This window comes from Bombus flavifrons, chromosome 2 (assembly GCF_040668555.2).
Source record: "Bombus flavifrons isolate JBK064 chromosome 2, iyBomFlav1_principal, whole genome shotgun sequence".
Lineage (NCBI taxonomy): Eukaryota > Metazoa > Arthropoda > Insecta > Hymenoptera > Apidae > Bombus > Bombus flavifrons.
The window spans coordinates 7505598-7526443 of NC_138443.1; the positions used below are offsets into that span (position 1 = coordinate 7505598).

At 38.8% G+C, this 20846-nt stretch overlaps 1 protein-coding gene across 1 annotated transcript in view; it reads left to right on the forward strand.

The window, feature by feature from the left end:
- The window catches only part of hwt (SH2 domain-containing adapter heavyweight), a 252780-nt gene extending 233102 nt beyond the window's left edge, over positions 1-19678 (forward strand). The window contains exons 7-9 of the mRNA XM_069132416.1: positions 17110-17299; positions 17699-17818; positions 18380-19678. Coding sequence (XP_068988517.1) covers positions 17110-17299; positions 17699-17818; positions 18380-18569 — 500 coding nt within the window. The 3' untranslated portion in view covers positions 18570-19678. The remainder of the gene's footprint in view (positions 1-17109; positions 17300-17698; positions 17819-18379) is intronic.
- Positions 19679-20846: the final 1168 nt, after the last annotated feature.

Below are 20846 nucleotides of genomic sequence, written 5' to 3' on the forward strand. Positions count from 1 at the left end.
CCATTCGGTGCCTCAGACAACTGGCGGACGACGAGGGACATCGGTACCCTCGAGCAGCGACAGTCTTAAAGCGAGACTTCTACGTCGACGATCTTCTCACGGGAGTTGATACAAGGGGCGAGGCACGATCATTGAGAACAGAGCTCACAGAATTGCTCAAACTAGCCGGCTTAAACATTCGAAAATGGGCATCGAACGACCGGGAACTGCTACGAGGACTTTCCGAGCAGGACATAAACGATAAGCTGCTGCTAGGCGAATCGCAAACGTTCAAAACTCTAGGTGTTATCTGGAATTCCTTTGACGATTCGATCCTGTATTCCGTCAAAATCAACCCTACCGCCTCTCGAGTCACGAAAAGAACAATCAGCTCCGAAATCGCCAAGATCTACGACCCTCTTGGATTACTGGCACCAGTGATCGTTCGAGCTAAGATGCTGCTCCAAAGACTTTGGACATTAAAAATTGACTGGGACGAATCCCTACCGGCCGACTTACATACAGAGTGGAACAGATTTTATACACAGCTACCATTGTTAAACAACGTAAGGTTCCCACGTAAAACCATAATCAAGGCCGCAGCGGAAATTGAGTTACACGGGTTCTGTGACGCCAGCGAAAGGGCGTATGGAGCATGCATTTACCTTCGCACCATCACTCCGGATGGTCATGTCTGGACACGACTTCTCACTGCAAAGTCAAAGGTGGCTCCGCTCAAGTCACAAACCATTCCAAGGCTGGAACTGAGTGGAGCACTTCTTCTCACATCACTGGCCACCACAGTCCTTCAAGCTTTACCAAACAACATTTCTAGGACTGTTTATTGGACTGACTCCACGATCGTTCTGCATTGGATTAATACATCACCCCATACGCTGAAAACCTTTGTCGCTAATCGAGTGACTGAAATTCAACAGAAGACTCACACCTCAGATTGGCGTCACATCCCCACTACCGACAACCCTGCAGATCTCATATCTCGAGGTCAATCGCCCGAAGACTTCCTACGACCAACCATTTGGCAACATGGACCGGTATGGCTCCAACATCCTGAAGAATACTGGCCGACGTGGAACCCAGTACCATTGACCGAAATTCCGGAGCAGAAGAAGGCAACCTGTCTGTCCGTGACTCCGGCTGACCATAGTCTACTGGAGCGATTTTCGTCTTGGCCCAAGCTGATGAGAATTACCGCACGTTGTCTTAGATGGCGACAGAAACAGGATCGACGGGGACCTCTAACCACGCATGATTTAACCAATGCGCATAACAAACTGATCAAATTACTACAGTTCTGTTATTTTTCAGATGAAATCCATATTCTCCGAACAGACCGAAATTCTGCAATGAAGGGGAAATTACGACGACTCAACCCGTTTCTGGACAAGGACGGGATATTGCGAGTCGGAGGTCGACTCGGTCACTCACCAATGCCCTTCAGTCAGAAGCATCCAATCATTCTACCGAAGTCCTCAGTTACAGCGCTCATAATCGAGCATGAACACCTCCTGAATCTCCACTCCGGAACTCAAGCCACCTTATATGCTCTAAGAAGAACTTATTGGCCTATCGACGGCCGTAGTCAAGTTTGGAGCACGCTGAAGAAGTGCGTCCGTTGCTGCCGAGCTAACCCACCTCCAGTGGACTACGTGATGGGTGACCTTCCAGCTGCACGGATAACGGAATCTCGGCCATTTACCAACGTCGGAATCGACTATTGCGGACCTTTCTACATCAAAGAACGAAAGGATCGCAACCGACGTAAAATCAAGACATATGTAGCAATCTTCGTATGTCTGGCAGTTAAAGCAGTCCACATCGAGCTGGTCAGCGACCTCACTAGCGAGGCCTTCATTGCTGCTCTGCGAAGATTCATCGCTCGCCGAGGATTCTGCGCAACAATTTACTCCGACAACGGTACCAACTTCGTTGGCGCCAACAACGAACTACGAGAGCTTCGAAACCTCCTGCAGGCCGACGATCATAAGGTAAAGGTTCAGTCCTTTTTGGCCGACCGACGGATCGAATGGCGCTTCATTCCTCCCAACTCACCTCACTTCGGCGGGTTGTGGGAGGCTGCAGTGAAATCCTTCAAACGACATCTCAGACGTGTCGCAGGTAACGAGCTCTTAACCTTAGAAAATTTCAACACACTAATCATTGAAATCGAGTCCATCCTGAACTCCCGTCCGCTGACTCCAATTTCATCCGACCCAAACGATCTCCTTGTCCTTACCCCCGGTCACTTCCTCATCGGAGATTCATTAACCAGCATTCGAGAACGAGATTTCAGGGACACTCCAACCAATCGTCTCTCCAGCTGGCAACATATTCAAAAACTCAAGCAGCATTTCTGGCGCCGCTGGCATCGGGAGTATCTAAACGAACTGAACATCCGAAACAAATGGAACAAGGGCAATCACGACATACGAGAAGGCACCATCGTCATTCTCAGAGAAGATAACGTTCCACCGATGCACTGGCCCTTGGGCCGTGTAGTCAAGATCCATCCCGGAGCCGATGGTATCATTCGAACAGCGACGGTGCAGACATCATCGAGCCTCCTGGATCGCGGCGTCAAAAGACTGGTCCCCCTGCCATGTCAATCAGCCCGAGTCGAGTCCGGACAATCACCGACATCGAAGGAGATGGATCACACACCCACCTGACCCACATCTAAGGTTGATCGGTGCCCTCTCAACGGGGGGAGGATGTTACGCCGGGCGACACTCTGCCTAGACCTGGCCACACACCGCGGGCAAGATGGTCACCAGATGTCCGCTCATCCTTACTGCGTACCCTCAATATTCTCAAGTACCCTCCATAAATCTCAGCAATTTCCTAGTCGAGGTCCTTCGAAACTAACAAAGATTCTTCCGTTGCATTGTTTCCCGAAGTTTATTGCTCGCCACGGGTTGACACGGGAAAGTTTCTGTTTTTCACGTGTGAGGCCTCCCACCAACGACTTTATCTTGAGGGCGGTGAGCATCCTTCCTCACCCACCACCATAGCAAATAACCAATTAACAACGAAGCCTATTTCCCTCACTCTATTAGCCAAAATCGTCGCCAACAAATCCGATGATCCCGTGCGCTAGACACACCCATCCTTAGTTTTCCTCCGTCACAGCGTCATCGTCGAAGTACACTCTTTTTCGCTTCTTCAAACCGTCAACATCTTGTAACCGGGTCAAGATCAATCAACTATAACTTGTACATTCGCATCAGTGCAATCATTTCTTTACGAAGTTGTTGAAATAAATATAAAGTTATACCTGTTGAATCAGTGTAACTATTCAATTAACCACCCCTATTATCCTAAACGAAATAGGGGATCGATCAATTCGTGGCGTCGATTATCTAATCGTAACGGGAATTTACGACTCTCGTTGACGTGCTTCTTCGCGATCGCGTCTCTCCGCGAGTGATCGAACAATTGGGCTTAGTGAATTCTCAAATTAGGAACTTAACTTTATTAAGTGACGCACCGATTCTTCTAATAGAATGCATAAAAAGATATATATATATATAGCTTTATATATATAGCTCACAGTGTCTCATTATGCCGAAGAAGCGGAAAGTCAAGTTCAGCTCTTGAACGTCGAAACGAGGTCTGAATTAAACGGAAAACTCGCTAGCTTACGTAACTTAATATCTGTTTCCGTATCTGGAATCTAGCCTTACATCCTCGTGAATTCAACCGTTTCGCATAACTGAATAGATGGAGCATCCGAATTATGCAGCGGGCGAAATAATTAGAATGCCAAGTTGTCGAAAGGGATATTTTCTTGCTTGCGCTCATTTTTCTTATCGGATATAATTTCATCATACCTCGCTTGATTTATGAAACTTTTATAAAATAAACGTCTCCATTATTAAACATTTTTCTAAATTGAATATCATTTTTTATCTTTCTTAGTTGAAATTTAAAGGTGAAGATAAATCTTTCAGTAATCCCGCGATGGTATTAAATCGTCATTGTAGGGGCCGTATTTATAACTTCATCTTTAATCAGATCCTCAAATCTCTTATTAATGAATGGTATGATAACATTTTGATAAGCGTTATCCAATACTTTCGCAGAAGTCTGGGTATTTTTGAAGAACTGTAATTATAAATTTATTATGTTACGTAATATAGATATGCAACTATCGCTCAATAGAATAATTTTTCGTGCATCCTTAGAAAAAGAAGAACAAACTTTTGGACACAGTTTCTTTTCCTTGATATTTAAATAACTAGTCCTCTTATCCACCAAAGAATTGATTAACAAAGTTTAATCTATTAAAGTGGTTTATGTTCTCTCATACAATTTATTTCCATCTTAATCACTCGTATTGTAATTGAATGTCTTTTCCGCACCGTACACTAAAAATTTCCTATAACATTACTATCAAGATAAGATCATTTTCCATCCTTCCAGACGTTAATCGAATCTATAAATACGTCTCCGTACGAAAGAGTGAAGTTTATATTACGGTATCGCGTTATTCTGCAAGTATTACGATCGTAGATAACTGTTACGACATTGTAAATCTCGATGTAGGTGGAACTGTGCAATTCGTGACTGCAGCATCGATGAGCCGAGAAAATTGATATTCGCAATCTCTGCGGAGGTCGATCTATCCTCGCGTCTGGACCATTTAACGGATAGCTACAACGGCGGTGGTCGTTAATAGGGCGAAAAGGGAATAAGATGGTGGGGATGAAAGAGAAAAAAGCACGGTGGTCGGTATCTCCCTTCTTTCGCTTGGCTAGGTACACGAGAAAAAATTCAGCAGCTAAAGTAAAGGGGAAGAAGACTTTTGCTACTCGTATTTGAATTACTCTCGCTTCCCAACCCCGTTTCTTTTGTGTCTGCGTGACATTCACCCCCAAGAATCGCTAGGTAAGGGAGCTATCGATTTCTTTTCTATTTCCACTAGAAACACTGTAGCATTGATATACCTTTCGTTATTTGTTTCTCTGTAAAATGATCCACACGTTGTATCATTGTCAATTCAGATTTTAATTGTGATAACGAAACTAACCATGTTGCGTTCTTTTGGCCATTTCCGATTCAATGATACTTTTTTTAGCGTTAAAAGACGCTTTCAGGTTTGGAAAAAAAAAAAGAATTTTTATTAGTATGCATGATTTCTCATTTCAAGTTCAAGTTTAAATATTTTGGGAAAGATGTTCAAGTCTTTTTGTTTCTAGAGACAGCAGCGAGATTGAAATGTAAAAATTTGAGAATCGTAAGAGGTTGAAATGAAGATATTAACAATGTGTATTTGTAAGATTTCGTTTAGTATTAATTTAGTACTAATTTTACTCATTCGAGCTTCAATTTTCTTTCCTTTTCTTTCTTGCGTTTTAAATTTGTGTTCTCTTTCTTTCAATTCTTTTCCTTGCCATTCGTTTATTTGTAAAACCACAATGCCCGTAATAATTTCTCTTGTCATTTCGTTTTCTGATATTAAATTCGTAATTAACGTCACATCATGTGGCTTTATGCGGTATATGCTGACGAGCAAAGTAATTACACTTTCTCGCGCGGACACTGTTTCTTTACGTTCTATTTTCCACGCGTTCCAGTTTGAGAACAAACACGGATCTAATTTGAAAGACTTTCAAAGGGATCGACTTCCAGGTCCACGGAAACTAGGATTGAAAGCAACTTTTTTACATTTTCCACGAAACATGGTCCTCCTGTATCCGTTTTCAAATCGATTCTGTGTAAAGACAATCGCTTTGTTGTCTAAATGACGCAGATGAAACATTTGTTTTACTTTTTGCTTTTATTTCGTGTAACTGATCGTCACATGCACGTTCACAAGGTCATCACGAAGGCAATATAATTACATCTGTTATCAAATAACTTTTTCTGAAAACAGTTAAGATAAAAAAGATATCAGAACCTGAAATTCATTTGGCACGAACGCCAACGGCACATTAAAAACAAACATATCGATTTTTATTGAAACGAACGTAGTTTTTGGAATACCGTGTCGTTGTTTTCGTTTGGTTTTTTCTTAACGATCCAGTTTTTTCCATTGATTTATTCACTGTCGAATTTACCTTTCCAATCTTTTTTTGAACTGTATTAGCGTTTCAAGTTTTGGCAAGGAACGAAGAGAACCGATATTTTAAATATGATTCTATATGTAAATGGAACTGCGTTTATAGTTTTCTAGGCAATGAAACGCATGGTAACAATTGTGCTCAAATACCTATTGCTATTTTACGATGTTATCGAAGAAATGCATTTTACATCCAATGGAATTCGATTCGCATAGTTTACTGATGTTTTCTGGCAATTCCCTTATCAAACATTTTGGTAGTCGTCCAAAATGTCTCGAACGATTTCACAATGTCGACTGCTTGATAAATAATTAATACAAATGATTATGCGATATAGAAATCACAGAATATGACTTCACTTCCAACATTAACGACTAGCGAATTGAAAAGCTTAAGTTCCAATTAGAATTTGAAGAAATTTCAAATAATAATATAATAATAATGGTCCTAAATACTCTACACCAAATAAATAGATAAGAATTAAGAAAATTGACATATCGTTTCAAAATATCTTTTGGTTGTTGAGATTTAATCGTATTTGAATATGCCAATGGATTTTTCAATAAACATTGGGATTAACTTCATCCCGATCGTGTTGAATCATCGAATGTTTACAAACTCGGCTTGGAAATCACAGCGACCATCCCGTTACCAGGAATTTTCGTTATTTCATCCGCATGCAAACATGTCACACCCCATTGTCAACCGTTTACAATTGTTTACGGTACGGCAATTTTATTCCGGGGTGATTCGAGCAGTTGGAATGACAGCAGCGTTAAATTGCGACGAAACAACGAAAAACGCGTTGAGTCGGCGATATTTCCGCGCGGGGAGAGTTTACCAAGTAACGGTGTCGCGGGCTCGAATGAAATTCGTCGAACCAAATTTCACCGGATCTCTCTAACTACATTCCGTTCCCGGTGACATATTCCCGCTGGCAGAAAAATACAATTTTCGTCTGTCTGGTCAGGGAAACCAGTCACGTACAGTTTACCTCGCCCGACGCCAATTGCACGCCGTACTTCCATGCTCGTACGTATATTCGACTGTAGTGAAAACGTTTGGTAACAGGCCAACACAGCACGAATGTCCGCCTAGGGCTCCAATTCCTAGACGTTCGACGACGACTGGATTTTAACCAGCGGTTTGACATTGCTCGCTAATTGTCACGGTCGATGAAATCTCTAAGTGGCATAGATCCTTACATTCGGCTCAGTTAATGCTTTTTCCGCGTTAATTTGTCTGCCTCTAACTTAGTTTTCCTTTTACCACCGCTCTTTTACGTTTGCATTTTTACCAAACTTCCAAGCCAAATATCGGAACGTGGATTTTTAATAATCATTTGATAATAATTTAAAAATTTGTCAGTGGTTGTGAATAGTTTCGTTGGAATATTTGCCCAGTATCTTTGTGAAATCAATGTTTGCAATGTGTTAGTGAATATTGGTTGATTGATTGGTCTATAGAAAATAGTACATACAAGGATGTACGTACCTTTACTTTACAACGAAACAACTTTTTACTGGATTCTATATATTTCATTTTTGTAGTACCAATTTTTGTAAAACTACTGCTAAATGGTAGGAAATTTAATATGCTTTAACATACTTACTGGGTAATTATAAGTGCATGCTATAATTTGTTGTTAATATTCTTTCTTAAAACTTTGTATCTCGAAAATCATTTGTCGATTCAAGTTACATTTTCTTCTTTTTTTATTTAATTAAAAGCTTTCCATGTGTTCGAATAAATATTTTGTACATTATCTGCACGAGCAAAAATTTTGTGAACGCGTGGTGGATAATCGGCCTTACGTGTCATCTTCCTCCCTCTCGTTCATTTTCTTCTGTATTATTTCTTTCATTTTTTTTTTTTTTTTTTTTTAATCACAGTTCGTCGTTGGTACCTTGCTCGTGCAATTAATTCGTAAGGGTGTTTTTCGAGTTTGGCGAGAAACTACATCGCGAAGATACGCCATTAATTTACAGCTATGTCTATACAGCCTCCTGCGATCTGCAGCTTCATTATAAATAGTTATGACACGCTGCGAGAACCAGGCGGTGAGAGCATCAGATTTCTAACAGAATCAAAAGACAGATTTTTGAACAAGTCGAGATGGAAATGTTAACAAGTTGGGAAAACGAAACGGCGAGGTGGATAGCGAGTGGTAAAACGGCTGGTTTTATCAGCGAACTTTTGACCCAAATCGACGCTTAGCGGTGGAATGTTTAGGTACTTTGCGAAAAGTAGGAGATAAAATTGAAATGGTAGAGTAAAGAAAGAGAATGCAACAATAGAGCTGAACGAAGTTAATCGACGTTCAGTTTATTCTTTAGTACTTAGGCTTGAAAAATTGATTCACTAAGAAGCTAGAAAATTCTGCTGTTTTCTTAAATATATATACGTAAAATTGCATATTTTATATTCCAAAAAATTGAAAATAACGAACTACTTAAAATAGTTAATTAATTTTAGAACTATATTCATTATAATTCAAAATTGAAATTTTGGAAACTATGACTATTATAGTAACGTATCTAGACCTAAGCCTAATAGACCTACGCGTCCACAGAAATGAAAGTAATAAACTACTATTTACCAAGTAATTGACGTTGATCGTGCGTATCGATACGCGTTACAACACGAGCGAACCGGTGATCCTCGAGCAAATTGCACGATACATCGACGAGAACGTCGTATGTGCGTACGGTAGTTCATATTTCATGAGGATCGAGCCGTATCAAGCATTCGAAGCAGGTTCGAAGTGTTTGTTACCGCATCGATAAGGGCAGCTAGCTTGGCTGGGGAGATCATAGAAGGAGGGGTTGTGTAACTGCAACATCTGTTGGCGAAGATCTTAAGGTCTATCCCCGCGTTGGTATCCCGCATCTGTTGTTCGGACGTTTCGACACATCGCGAGCTTTCCTATCGTTGGGGGAGAAACCGGCGTACCGTTGAAAAGATTCCGAATCTTAAGAGCCGCGAAACGTGGCCGAACTTGCGATCTCACAGTGACTCGTCATGTTTCCAGGTATAGGTACGGAGATTATTGATCAAAGTGACAGTAAAATTGCGATTGTATGAATTTCAGAGCGAGATTGAAAAATAAAAAGATTGATGGTACTGTAGGATGATAAATAACTGTGTAAGTTTTTTCGTTTTGTTTTTTTAGAGAATTTCTTTCAGACTTGGATCGCAGCGATTCGCATTTGGCAACTGAACGATGTTTCAGCGTTCTTGCTTCCTGAACTTCTGTCACAATATCCATTTCTGTGGTCTCTGCTTGGTTCATAGCTCTTTTATTCTCTGTAACACTTTTTGGACGTTGCAATTCATCGTATATCGAACTTCGTGGTAACAATTTTGTGTATTTCTCAACTTTATTCTTAATTGGGAGTTGATCTTTTTATTAAATTTCTTTTCCCATTTGATATATTTCACTAGTTGAGGATGTTCATGTAATAGCATGATATATTTACAAACGGAATTTTACCGCTATAAATGAACGAATGATATTTCGAAAATTTCATCGAGAATTTTTTGACCATAAAATGTGAATGCTATGCTACTCCTTTATACGAAGTTGAAGCATCTAAGAACCGCTTAATGACTGAAGCAAATAATAGTATCGTACATTCTGTTAGCAGAGGACTTACCCCAGGGTACATGTCTGTTAGTATACGTACTCTCAAGCATTGCCATGGGACTTTAGAAAATCGAATAGTAGTTAAAGCAGCATATACTACACATAACGGAAGAAATATAACGAAACTCTTAGGTTAAATATTTATTTTATTATCTGTATAATATTAAGCCAAATGAGGAATTAGTCTTTATACTACAATTGCATAAAAATTTCATGATGTTTTAAATAACAGATTTAAAGTGATTTTCGAAGAGAGAAGAGAAAAACAAATTTCTTCCATTTAACGATGTAACAAGTTTCTCGTGTCTCTGCTTTTAGGGTGAACATTCTCACCGTACCGTGAAGCGCAATTTTCGATCACAAGTCTTGCGTGAAGCTTTCCAACATCTGCTTGAATCTTCGATTTCTTCCATTGGGGGAGACTTTTCTAGAGCGCGACTGACTCATGAAATATTTTCACGAAGCACGACTTCGCGAAACTTTCCGTTCTTCTCTTCCGTTTGATGAGCGAATATCTTTTTATTTGACGTTTACATGGCACTAAGGTAAAAATACCATTTTAGTCGAGCGATTCAATTTCAGTGTTAAATTATTTCCTAGAATATTCCCAGAAAACTTGAAATGTTAAATTTCATTAATCACTTTTCACGTAATAATAGATATGTATAATAATTCTTTCGAGCAAAATTCTAATATTATCATAATGGTTAACGTAATGGTTTCAGTACCATTCACCATATTCACCATAAAATTACAGTCCTCAAGTAACATTACACAAATAACACTCGAATTATAAAAAAGAAAAATAATTTACTAATATTCCAATATAGTTTACACGTAATACTTAAACTCCATTCACCCATAATCCAAACAGTATAAACGCAACAAAGTTTCAACGCACCATTTACATCTTCTTCCACTTCCTGCAGTAAAAGCATCTTTCCGTTCCATCGTGGCTGATGAAATTGTAACAATTTCTCACTTCTACGGCAAAGGACCTTCCCTTTTTTCCCACGTCGCGCGACGACATTCAGACACACTTCTGTTTTAATGGCGCACCGAGACTCGGTGGAATCGCCGACGATCCTTCCAGGCAGTCGTGTGACGCACCGCCGTAGCAAATTCTTCGTCCTCGTAAATCTACACGAAGAATTCCACCCTCGTTTTTTTGTTGCCACAATAAATACGAATCGTCCATGTGAGTATATTTGATTGTTCACAGTCGCCACGATGAGAAGCCTCGATTTTCCACGTGACACGTTAGCCCTACGTCCTGATTTTCACGGGGAATTAAAAGTTTCCTCCACTTCCGGCCGCTGGTGATATATACCATCCGAATACGACACGGCGAGATTTCCGGTGATTCCTCCGTGACGAGGAATTTCCCTCGAGACTTCAACGTCTGACTTTCCCTAAGTTTCTACCACTGATAGTCTCTTCCTTTTTTAGTACAACTCTCTCAAAGGATGTCTTGGTTGTAGGAAACTCTTGCTACTTCCAGACAATACAACGAGAATATTCTGGTTTCTTTATTTTAGACATTTTATTGATAGACTGTTCCGTGGAGTGGAGTTGAATATGAAAAGAATGGTTCTAAGTTTTTTATAATTGGAGTTATCTTCTTTTTATAATTGATCCTTTGCAGTTGTATCAATTGCTATAATAGTTTGTTAGTGTCTTTGATAAGATCATAGGTTAAGTTTTATCAGTTTTAAGCATAATCAGAACAGATTTAGGAATGTTTGTTAAAATTTGTTTAATTACGTTTTGTAGAAGGCGAATTGATAGTAAGATATGATTTAACAGTAGAATATTTGTTATAGTATAGGATGAAATGGTATCTTATATATTTACTTCTTCGAGATCGTGACGTAAGCAAATATTATAATTTGTTGAAGCAACAAACTACAAAAATACAAATTATAAAATTATTCCAAAAACATCCTATATATCTTTCTACTTGTTATACAGTACCATTTTTGGTTATTAAAACAAAGTAGTTCCCCACGGTTCCTCATACCCAGAGATGGAAATACCCAGGAAGTGTTCATGGAAAAAGTTACCGGTATCTGCCGTTCCCGCGTGAAACTCAACAACTTCATCCCCGCGATAACAAGTTTCCAAAGTCGCTTGTTCCATATCGTCAGCTCGCGCCATATTCGCGTATACAAATAACGCAGAGACAGTTATTCGCATACCGAGGGCGTCTTCTTAGCTCGCGCGAAACGTACTCGCGACTCTCTTCGCATTTCCCAAGGGACGGGGCTCGCCTGGATGGAGAACCACCGCGAAGAAATTGATTGAGACGTATCTCTGTCTGAGACGGATATTAAAACAGTCTGTGGAGGAAACGAGAAAATAAGTGTACAGGCGTCAAGAGGAGAATTTCCTGAGGAAAATGCGCACGAAAGCGTACACGCGAGCGAACTATTTGTCCCGCCTTTATTTATTAAAATAAAATTGTGGAAATGAAGATTTCAGGCGGTCGTTTATAGCAAATGATTCAATTTTAAGTATCAAAAATGTGTTTCAAAGCTGTAGTTTAACCGAAATTACTGAAAAATATTATAAAGTAATAAGTCTGAGTAGGAAGTTTTTGAATCCTGATCATTGAGTTGTATTTTTAAATTGTATTTCTTTGCATCGCATTGCATTGTGGTCTTATTGCTTTAATGTACCTAACTACTATCTACCATAACTACTATCTGTTGCTATTCTGCCAGCAATGCTGTACATTTCTACTTTTTCATCCTTTGCAGACAATAGAAATAAGAATTTATACGAAACTTTTGTAGCAGCACATGAGTCAGAGGACGATGCGAATCGAGAGCGACTCATGTTGTTGTTTTGCCTCGGGACATTGATACTGCTTTGACGTACAAAACGCAATGATAAATCAACTCCGGGCAAAACAATGTCACCGCTACGAGCAACCGTCAACCGAAGTTGAATTTAACTTTCCGGTACTTTCCCAACCAGTGTAAATAAACGAACACGATCGTTAAGACAACCAGTTAGTATCGAGCATTCTTATAGTCAGTCTTTGGAGGAGTCAGTTATCTATCAGTTAATCAATAGTCACACACGAATCAGTTATCAGTCAATTTTTATCGAGCGTTCTTATAGCGAGTGAGTATCGAGCAATCTTAGAGCGATTATCATCGAGCGAACGTACTCATTACCGTGTATACGCATAACGAGCAACACTTAGCGAACGACGACGAACTCTATACTACAAATAGTTTCAAATATATTTGACTACATCAAGTATCAACTCGTCTCGTCACTATATACGCCAACCCGTATAATCGTACCATCCACACTTTATTTAATGCACGATTAAATAAATTGCCGATTGAATTTATTTCACTCAAATTCTATCATTTGAAGGAAGAATCATAGGTGAAATTATTATACTATTATATGAATTATCTGCCGTTCTCTAGTAGCGATAAAAGAATGACGATCGATCTTGAGAGAATACGAGTTCGTGCTGAAAGTAGAATTTTGGTTGCGTTCGTTCCTTTGGATGAATCGTTAAATGTCACTGGAATGCGGATAAATTCGGATGCGGTGGATTGTTGGAAATCGGCCATCTGCAATTATAGCGTTTGTTTCGTCTTGTTATACCTTCGTTTGAAATTTACGAGTACGACACGAGTTACTGATTTTGTGCTTTACATAGGGAAAAGTGAATATCATTTAAATTTTCTGAAAATTCTATAATTCATCAATTATTCTTCATTTCTCAATTCCAAAAAGAATTTCCTACTTGAAAAATTATAAAGTACTATTTATAAGAAAATTATAAAGATATGCGTATTGAAAATGTCTTCAAAGCCAGTAAAGTGACTGTTAAATGATTGCTACATTATTGATATGCATAAACAAAAGAATAGTCTAGAACGTGTGTGTCGGGTTCTAATAAAGAAAATGAAACTGCTTTAGATTGGATGGCAGAAAGGGGTGGAAAACGAGGAATTCGGGTAAATAAATCGAGTTGTCCGAACAACCGGATTAAATTTAATAATACAGATACGGCCAATCTCGGAGAGTAGTAGACGGCTGCTTTCTGTTCGTTAATGTTTAACTATGCTTGAAACGCACGCCGTGTCAGATGAGTAGGAAGAGCGCGTGGATTCGGCCTTTCGAGAGTTTCCTTCGATGTTGCGTGTACGAAAACGATTTATGTCGAATGAATAATTCAGTCGTACCAAGTTCTATAGTTTCCGAATTTCGTATCTGTCAATCGGTTACGTAGAAACGGTTCTTTGAAGATGTGAAGTCTTTTTACAATCTTTAATAAATTAAGTCGCATTTTTTAAATTCTCAAAAGTATTTTATTTCTTATTCTATGTCGTGACTTTTATAATTCTATTTTTGATGTTCCATTTATTATTCAAGATGTAGCTGAAATTAATGACTCGTACCAATTTGGAGCTTTTCAAACAACCACAATAAATCGGTCATTCAATTTTACTAGACTATTTAATTGTTAATTATTCAAACGATTAATTGAATTTAAGAAGCATCGCTCTAAGCTAGAATCCGTGTCTCTACAATCTACTTCATAGCAATCTATTACTGGACTATTTCTCGATATGAAATGCAACAAACTTACATAAACGCGAGTTCCAGTATTACGCAATTAACTAACAACTTTGACCCTCGCCATTAACATAATTCGCTCTCATTATTACCATATAAAGTTTTCTCATTACACAACAGGTGTTATAAGTATATATCACGCTATTACGTCAACAGAATGACAAACGTTATATAGCTCATTATGACGTTAGAAAAACTCTAACAGACAATGTAAGAAATCGCTATCAAAAGAATCAAGAAACTGACACCTAAAAACTATATCGCGTAACGTCTGACGGAATTCAATGGTCTTAAATTCCAAAGTACGAGCTCATCCATAATGTATAGAGCGGTCGTTCGAAACGGTCGGGACGCGTTAGCCTCGGGCTGGGCTAACCTGGTGCTACACCTGTCACAGCAATCCTGTCGTACCTGAATCATGCAACCTTCGAAAAGTCGACCACTAAGAGATTGTACCCAACAAATGAAATTACCTCGCGGCCGCGCAACCACTTTCTTCAACAGCGCCGACCCTCCCATCGATTATCATCTCCGAACTTTCACGAGCCTGTAATAACATTGACGCTTACGCTCGATGGCAGACCCCGGAAGAATTTACTTAGCGAAATTTATAAATTCTTGATGAGTGGGGAGCCATGTTTTTCGTCGCTATGGAGGCTACTACGATTCCTTGTTCTGATCAATATCGTAGGGGGTTGCCTTTATTAAGAGTAATTTATGATAATTGCCGTGGATTTGGGGTTGTTAAAAGTTTCATGAGTTTTTTGTCGATGTTTCGAAAGTATAAAATAATGCTACATATTTTTAGAAATGTTTATTATTTTACGATTATCGCAACAAATCATTTCTTATATGTATTGTTTATCTACGCGTATATTTTATTAGATCGTACGAAAAGTTTCTTTCGTTTTATAAGAAAATAATGGATGCACAACATTTTTCGGTTTATATTATTTTATCGAATTACGTTTGATCTATTTTGTTCTATCAAGATAAAGATTACAACGTTCGTTAGATTAGGTTTCATGTTTGTATAAACATTGTAAAACATTGTATAAACGTTTGTATGCGTCGTTGTAAAGGACGTGTCTGTAAAAGAAAGACACTTTTCGGACGACATAATAAATCTATTTACTCCTTCGTTTAACCAATCTAAATTAAATTTATTATTTAAATAATTCTCTTATGCTTAAAACGTTTCAAAGGGAATAATTTCCTAAATCATTATCTTCGAATGGCACGAAATGTTTCTCCTCTATTTGGCAAGTCAAACATAATTAAACTAATTTAAAGCTAACCCAAGAGCCACACTTTGATATCACTCGATAAGCGTCTGTTTATTCGTATACTCATCCTGCCCCAAAGGAATAGCAATTTCTCTTCTCGGCTAATTTCAAGCTTGGTCGAAGGTCGTGGAACCTTTAATAAGCGTAATACCTCACGACTTGAATCGTGTCTGCGCCATTCGTTTACAACGAGGAAAATAGAAGTAGCTTGTCTTCTATATCTGAGGCCACATTGTTTACCAGGAAACAAGGCCTGTAATTTGCACGGAAATCTTAAGTGATAGTAGGGTGAAAACTTTCCAACAAGTCAATGGAAATCTTCCTTAGAAGAGGAGAGAAAAAAGAAAAATTGCAGGAAGGAATTTCGATCAATTGTTTGTGCTAAAAGAGAGGAGATTCTGCTCATCCAAGAGTGAGAGACGTTCCATTATCATACCTTGACAAAGCAACATCCAAAGTCACGGTCGATTGTTCCACTACACGAAGGAAGTATTTCTCGTCAGAAATTATCGAGTCTTTGCTGCGAGAACACGGTTATTGATAACACGACTACATCCTGTCGAGAAGTTGATCGAGCGTTCATTCAGTAATGAAACTTGATTAATAATGTTCCTTTTGAAGATTTCTTGACACTTTATTAATTCACTTGTTTTTATAAAATAAATTCTTCCTATATTTTGCACTATTTTCGATGCTCTTCGTCTGCTTCCTGTATCATTATATTTCATAAATATCGTGTATTAAAATATTCAACGTTATTATACGGAAAAAACGTGATACAACCTTGAATATTAATGTTTACGAACCAAAACTCCAGACCATTGATCAAACATCATATCAGAAATTCATAGTGAAATATAACATCTTTTAGCCACGAACGAACCTAAAAATGAAATAACATAGGACCTTGAACATCATCGAGTATCTCAAATCTGACCGTTTAAAGAAAATCGAAAAATTAAATTCAAGCAATTTATCAAACATATGTAGATATACCACTATATAACTTGCAGTGAAATATCATATTTTATATCATCCAAATTGTATCATCCACGAGGTCAAAAGTAAACCCAAAAATTAAATAATGTAGGACCTTAAACACGACCAAGTATCTCAAATATCACGATCTACCTCGAACGTCATAAAATACAGAAAAACCGGTGTACGTCATCCACTGTCAAACTGTCTCCTCCCCGTCAACGTCCAAATATAAACGCGTTTGCACAAAGCCCTCCTTCAATTTCCATGAACTTCCATTCTCATGATCGTCATACCTCCAATGTAAACGTATACACATAGACATTGTACATCGTCTGGGGAGTTCGGTTGCTGTCACCGTGAATCTTAACGGAACCTGAGTTCGATTTGTTCCAATTACGGGAAGGGATGCCATAAAATCTGCGAACAGGGAGGTTTCCTCGTGTCGTCTACCGCCTCGTATACGTATATAATCGATGTTTACCCCGGGGAATCTCACGGCGTCTAACTGTCGCGTGACTCATTTCAGGCGGCGGTATGGCGCGTCCGAAGATGACACTGAATCTGGATGGTGGGAGCGGGTCGAACAGCGGTGGAAACGCTGGTCAGTCTGCACCGAAAAAACCTGGCGGTCTGAGCCTTGGATTGCCATTGGAGATTAACACCGCCCGCGGATCCGCCGATCTGGTTGACGTGGAGCTTCCTTTGGAGAGACAAGGGTACGTCCTTGATTTTGGATTTCTTGGCTCGTACGTACGCTGCTATGTCGCCATCGTGTCTGCATATTATTTTCATGAACATTCATAACATAGGTGCTTCTTCAAGAATTTTATCGTGAAATTTATGGAGAGTTTGTATGTTAAAAGTATTTTTACGAGGTAACAAGATGAATATTTCATTGCAGATCTGAGAGAGTATACGTGAAATAGATCGGTGAAAATTTGATGAAAAGATGCTAAAAATTTAGTTGGAATTTACTGCAAAAATAATTTACTGCAGAAATATAGATGTCTTTTAGTGTCTTGTATATATGTATTTCGTACAAGTTCTTGGATCCTAAACATCATATTTCTGGTTTCTCATAGTTTAATATAAATTTCTTTTCTTCCTGCTCACAGATGGTACCATGGATCCATTACGAGAATTGAGGCAGAAGCTGTCCTACGACTTCTTAGAGAAGGAAGTTACTTGGTGAGGAACAGCGAATCCACCAAACAAGATTACTCTTTATCGTTAAAGTAAGTTATATAGGTTACATCAGGTTGATGTATCACAGTCGGTATTTTATTTTTTCAGGAAAAGTTTCGCTTCTTCCAACAAGTAGTTTCCTTGATAAACGAGAAAGTAAATTTCTTGTAATAAAAAGAATAGATATTATTACCATCTTCTTTATCTCAGTATACTTTGTATACTTTACAATAATATTAAAAAATGTTGAATAGATATTATTACCATCTTCTTTATCTCAGTATACTTTGTATACTTTACAATAATATTAAAAAATGTTGAACTCTATGTACTATGCAATTAAAACAAAACTATCTTCTTCGTAGTCTTTTCAGTTCATACGCTAGTTTAGTTTACTTTTCGTACATTAAAAAATTCTAACATATCAAAAAACTGAAAGAAATCTCATAAAATGTAAATATCATTTTAAAGATCGCTCTTTTAAATATAATAACTATCCTGCTTTTCAATTCAACGAGAATTGCAATGAATTCAATATTGAATACACGCATTATTTGCTTATTTATCGTAATAGTAAATCTAAACGTTTAACTGCATATTTACAATTACAGAAGTGCCCGTGGTTTCATGCATATGCGTATCCAAAAGAACGAGGAGCTGAACGCGTACATCCTGGGCCAGTTCAGTAAACCATTCGACAGCATACCGGAAATGGTTCGTCATTTTAGCGTGAACCGTCTTCCGATACGCGGTGCCGAGCACATGTGTCTTCTGCATCCAGTCATAGCTCAGCTTTTGTAGCGCATCTATCGTAGCGCCGTTTAAGGCGCTCCCCAACAATTTTTGATATCCCTTTTACCTTCAAAGAATACTCACAAAACCTGAACAGTACTCCGAAAGTTATTTATAAGAAAGAAGAGAGGAGCGAATGAAAGATGAACGTTGTGCATGGAGAACGATATTCTACGGGAAAATCTAGAGTCACATACAACGGCACTTGGTACTTCCACTGAAGATTTCCATTCTAGTCCCGCGATTCGCTTTTTCGCAATTTGAGGCTGATCAATTTTTTCCGAGCTTCCGAGGTGAATCGAGGGAGGAAATGAAATAATAGCGACCGATTGTTATAGACGAAACCATTCACGGGAATAATACAGTACAAAGTTTATAATCAGTGAAAAGTTTGCGTAGACTTAACGAGCGACCTTGAAGTTAATCCTATTCGTTTACGTAATCCCTTAACGATCGCGTCGACGTTTGTTTCCGCGTCGTTCGGTAACTTTATTAACCGCGACAAAAGGATTAATCTTGACCTAAGATATTAATTGCGACGCTTCGACGATATTATTCCGAACCTGGCGACGAGCTTTCGTTGTTTCGTAACGAACATTAAAAAGGAAAAGCGTTTTTATATGGAAACGAACGTTGAAGAATGGGATGGAATAGGTGTATGGCGAATGTTTTACAATATCTGTGTAATGTCTCGTCTTCCCTAAACAGCATCGCGCAAATCTACCTCTTCGTTAGAGGTGTGTACGTATATGTGTAATTTATTTTCACGAGATGGATCAATTCCTTTCACTCGATTAATTGATGAAGCGGCTTTTACAAACGGTTGCGTAACGCAGAGAAGGACTCGTGGGAGATTATAAGGAGGAAAACTCTGGATTTTCAGAAGGATTTCAATGTGTAAAGAGCGCGTGTGGCGTGTACTATGTATAAGATATCGACGAAGTAGAGAATCTTAATGGTCTAAAATGGTGGATCGTCGTACTGTGGCAGAAATGAGACAGAGTTCGGGGAAGCACCGTAAGAGCTTTAGAAAATGGTTGTTCCTTGCGCTTGTGGCTCGCGAAGCCACGAGTTTCGTGTAAGAAACTATCGATGGGATCAGAATCGTCGTACTACAAGCTGATAATCTAGAGAGGCATGAGGTAATACGTACTTAGATTTAGATACACGCGTAGTTGGCCGACGTCGGCCTCTACGAAGGAGCTGGAAGCCAAAGAAATGAGTTAAGTCGCGTCTTCGTTCGTGCGAGCAAGGAGCAAGAGGAAGGACAAGGTGAACGAAATAACGCGATTAACGTATGTGGCGCAAAGTGGCCGCGGTTCAATTGCCAAAGTTTACTGCTAATCGTGTAATCATTTAGTCAGGGTTTAGTTATTCACATTATCGTTGATAAGGAACAGTAAGTAAATTGATCGGCAGTTACTTTACGTTGATGTACTGCGAATCGAAACCGCGGAAAGAAGAAGAGAATGGACGTGAAACATAATGATAATGATAATATTTTTTCGTCCGGGTTGACCGATAGAAGAGCGTACGGTGAGAAAGCGAAGGCGAGAAAGATGGAAGTGAATAAAGATGATCGAGGTCAGCCAGTCCGAACAATTGATGGCTCGTCACTCGAGTCATCCGTCCGACAGTCTCTTATTTTTGGGAGATTTTTGTGAGAGGAGGCAACCGATACATATTTTTTCATGTGATATGAATTTGTTACAGAGATAGCCTAGTTTCACCTGTGATCTGTTACTTAGTTCCCTTTATCCATGTCTGTTGGTCGCTGTGTGCAATATTCTCGTACGTACGATTATAATAACGATAATAATACTATTGATAATGGATAATGATAGCGTAATAGTAATAACGATTAACGATAATGGTAACTAATTAAGTCGCTATTGTAATTGGGTAATCAGCAACGATGCGTAATTAGGCGCGACACGAAGAGACGTCCGTGGTGTTACAATAATTATTTCGAGGTAAGGATTCGATTCGCAAACGATTGTGAGCGAGTTTTCTGTTGGTCATTTGGTTAATCCAAATGGCATGTAACTAAATATTTTACGTATTTGTCATCGTTTAGAAAAAACGTAGAATCCACATCATACGTAGGCAAGTGCCATAAAAAGATTTTAGTCGGTAGAGTTTCAACTAATTTCGGTAGATATTGTTTGGTTGTAGATGGATACGTTCTATTCCTATGATTTCAGTGGAAATCACGCGTGAACGTGATACTAGTCATAGCGTATTTATTTAGAATTATTCACGTTAAGTTGACACCTCACCAACGTT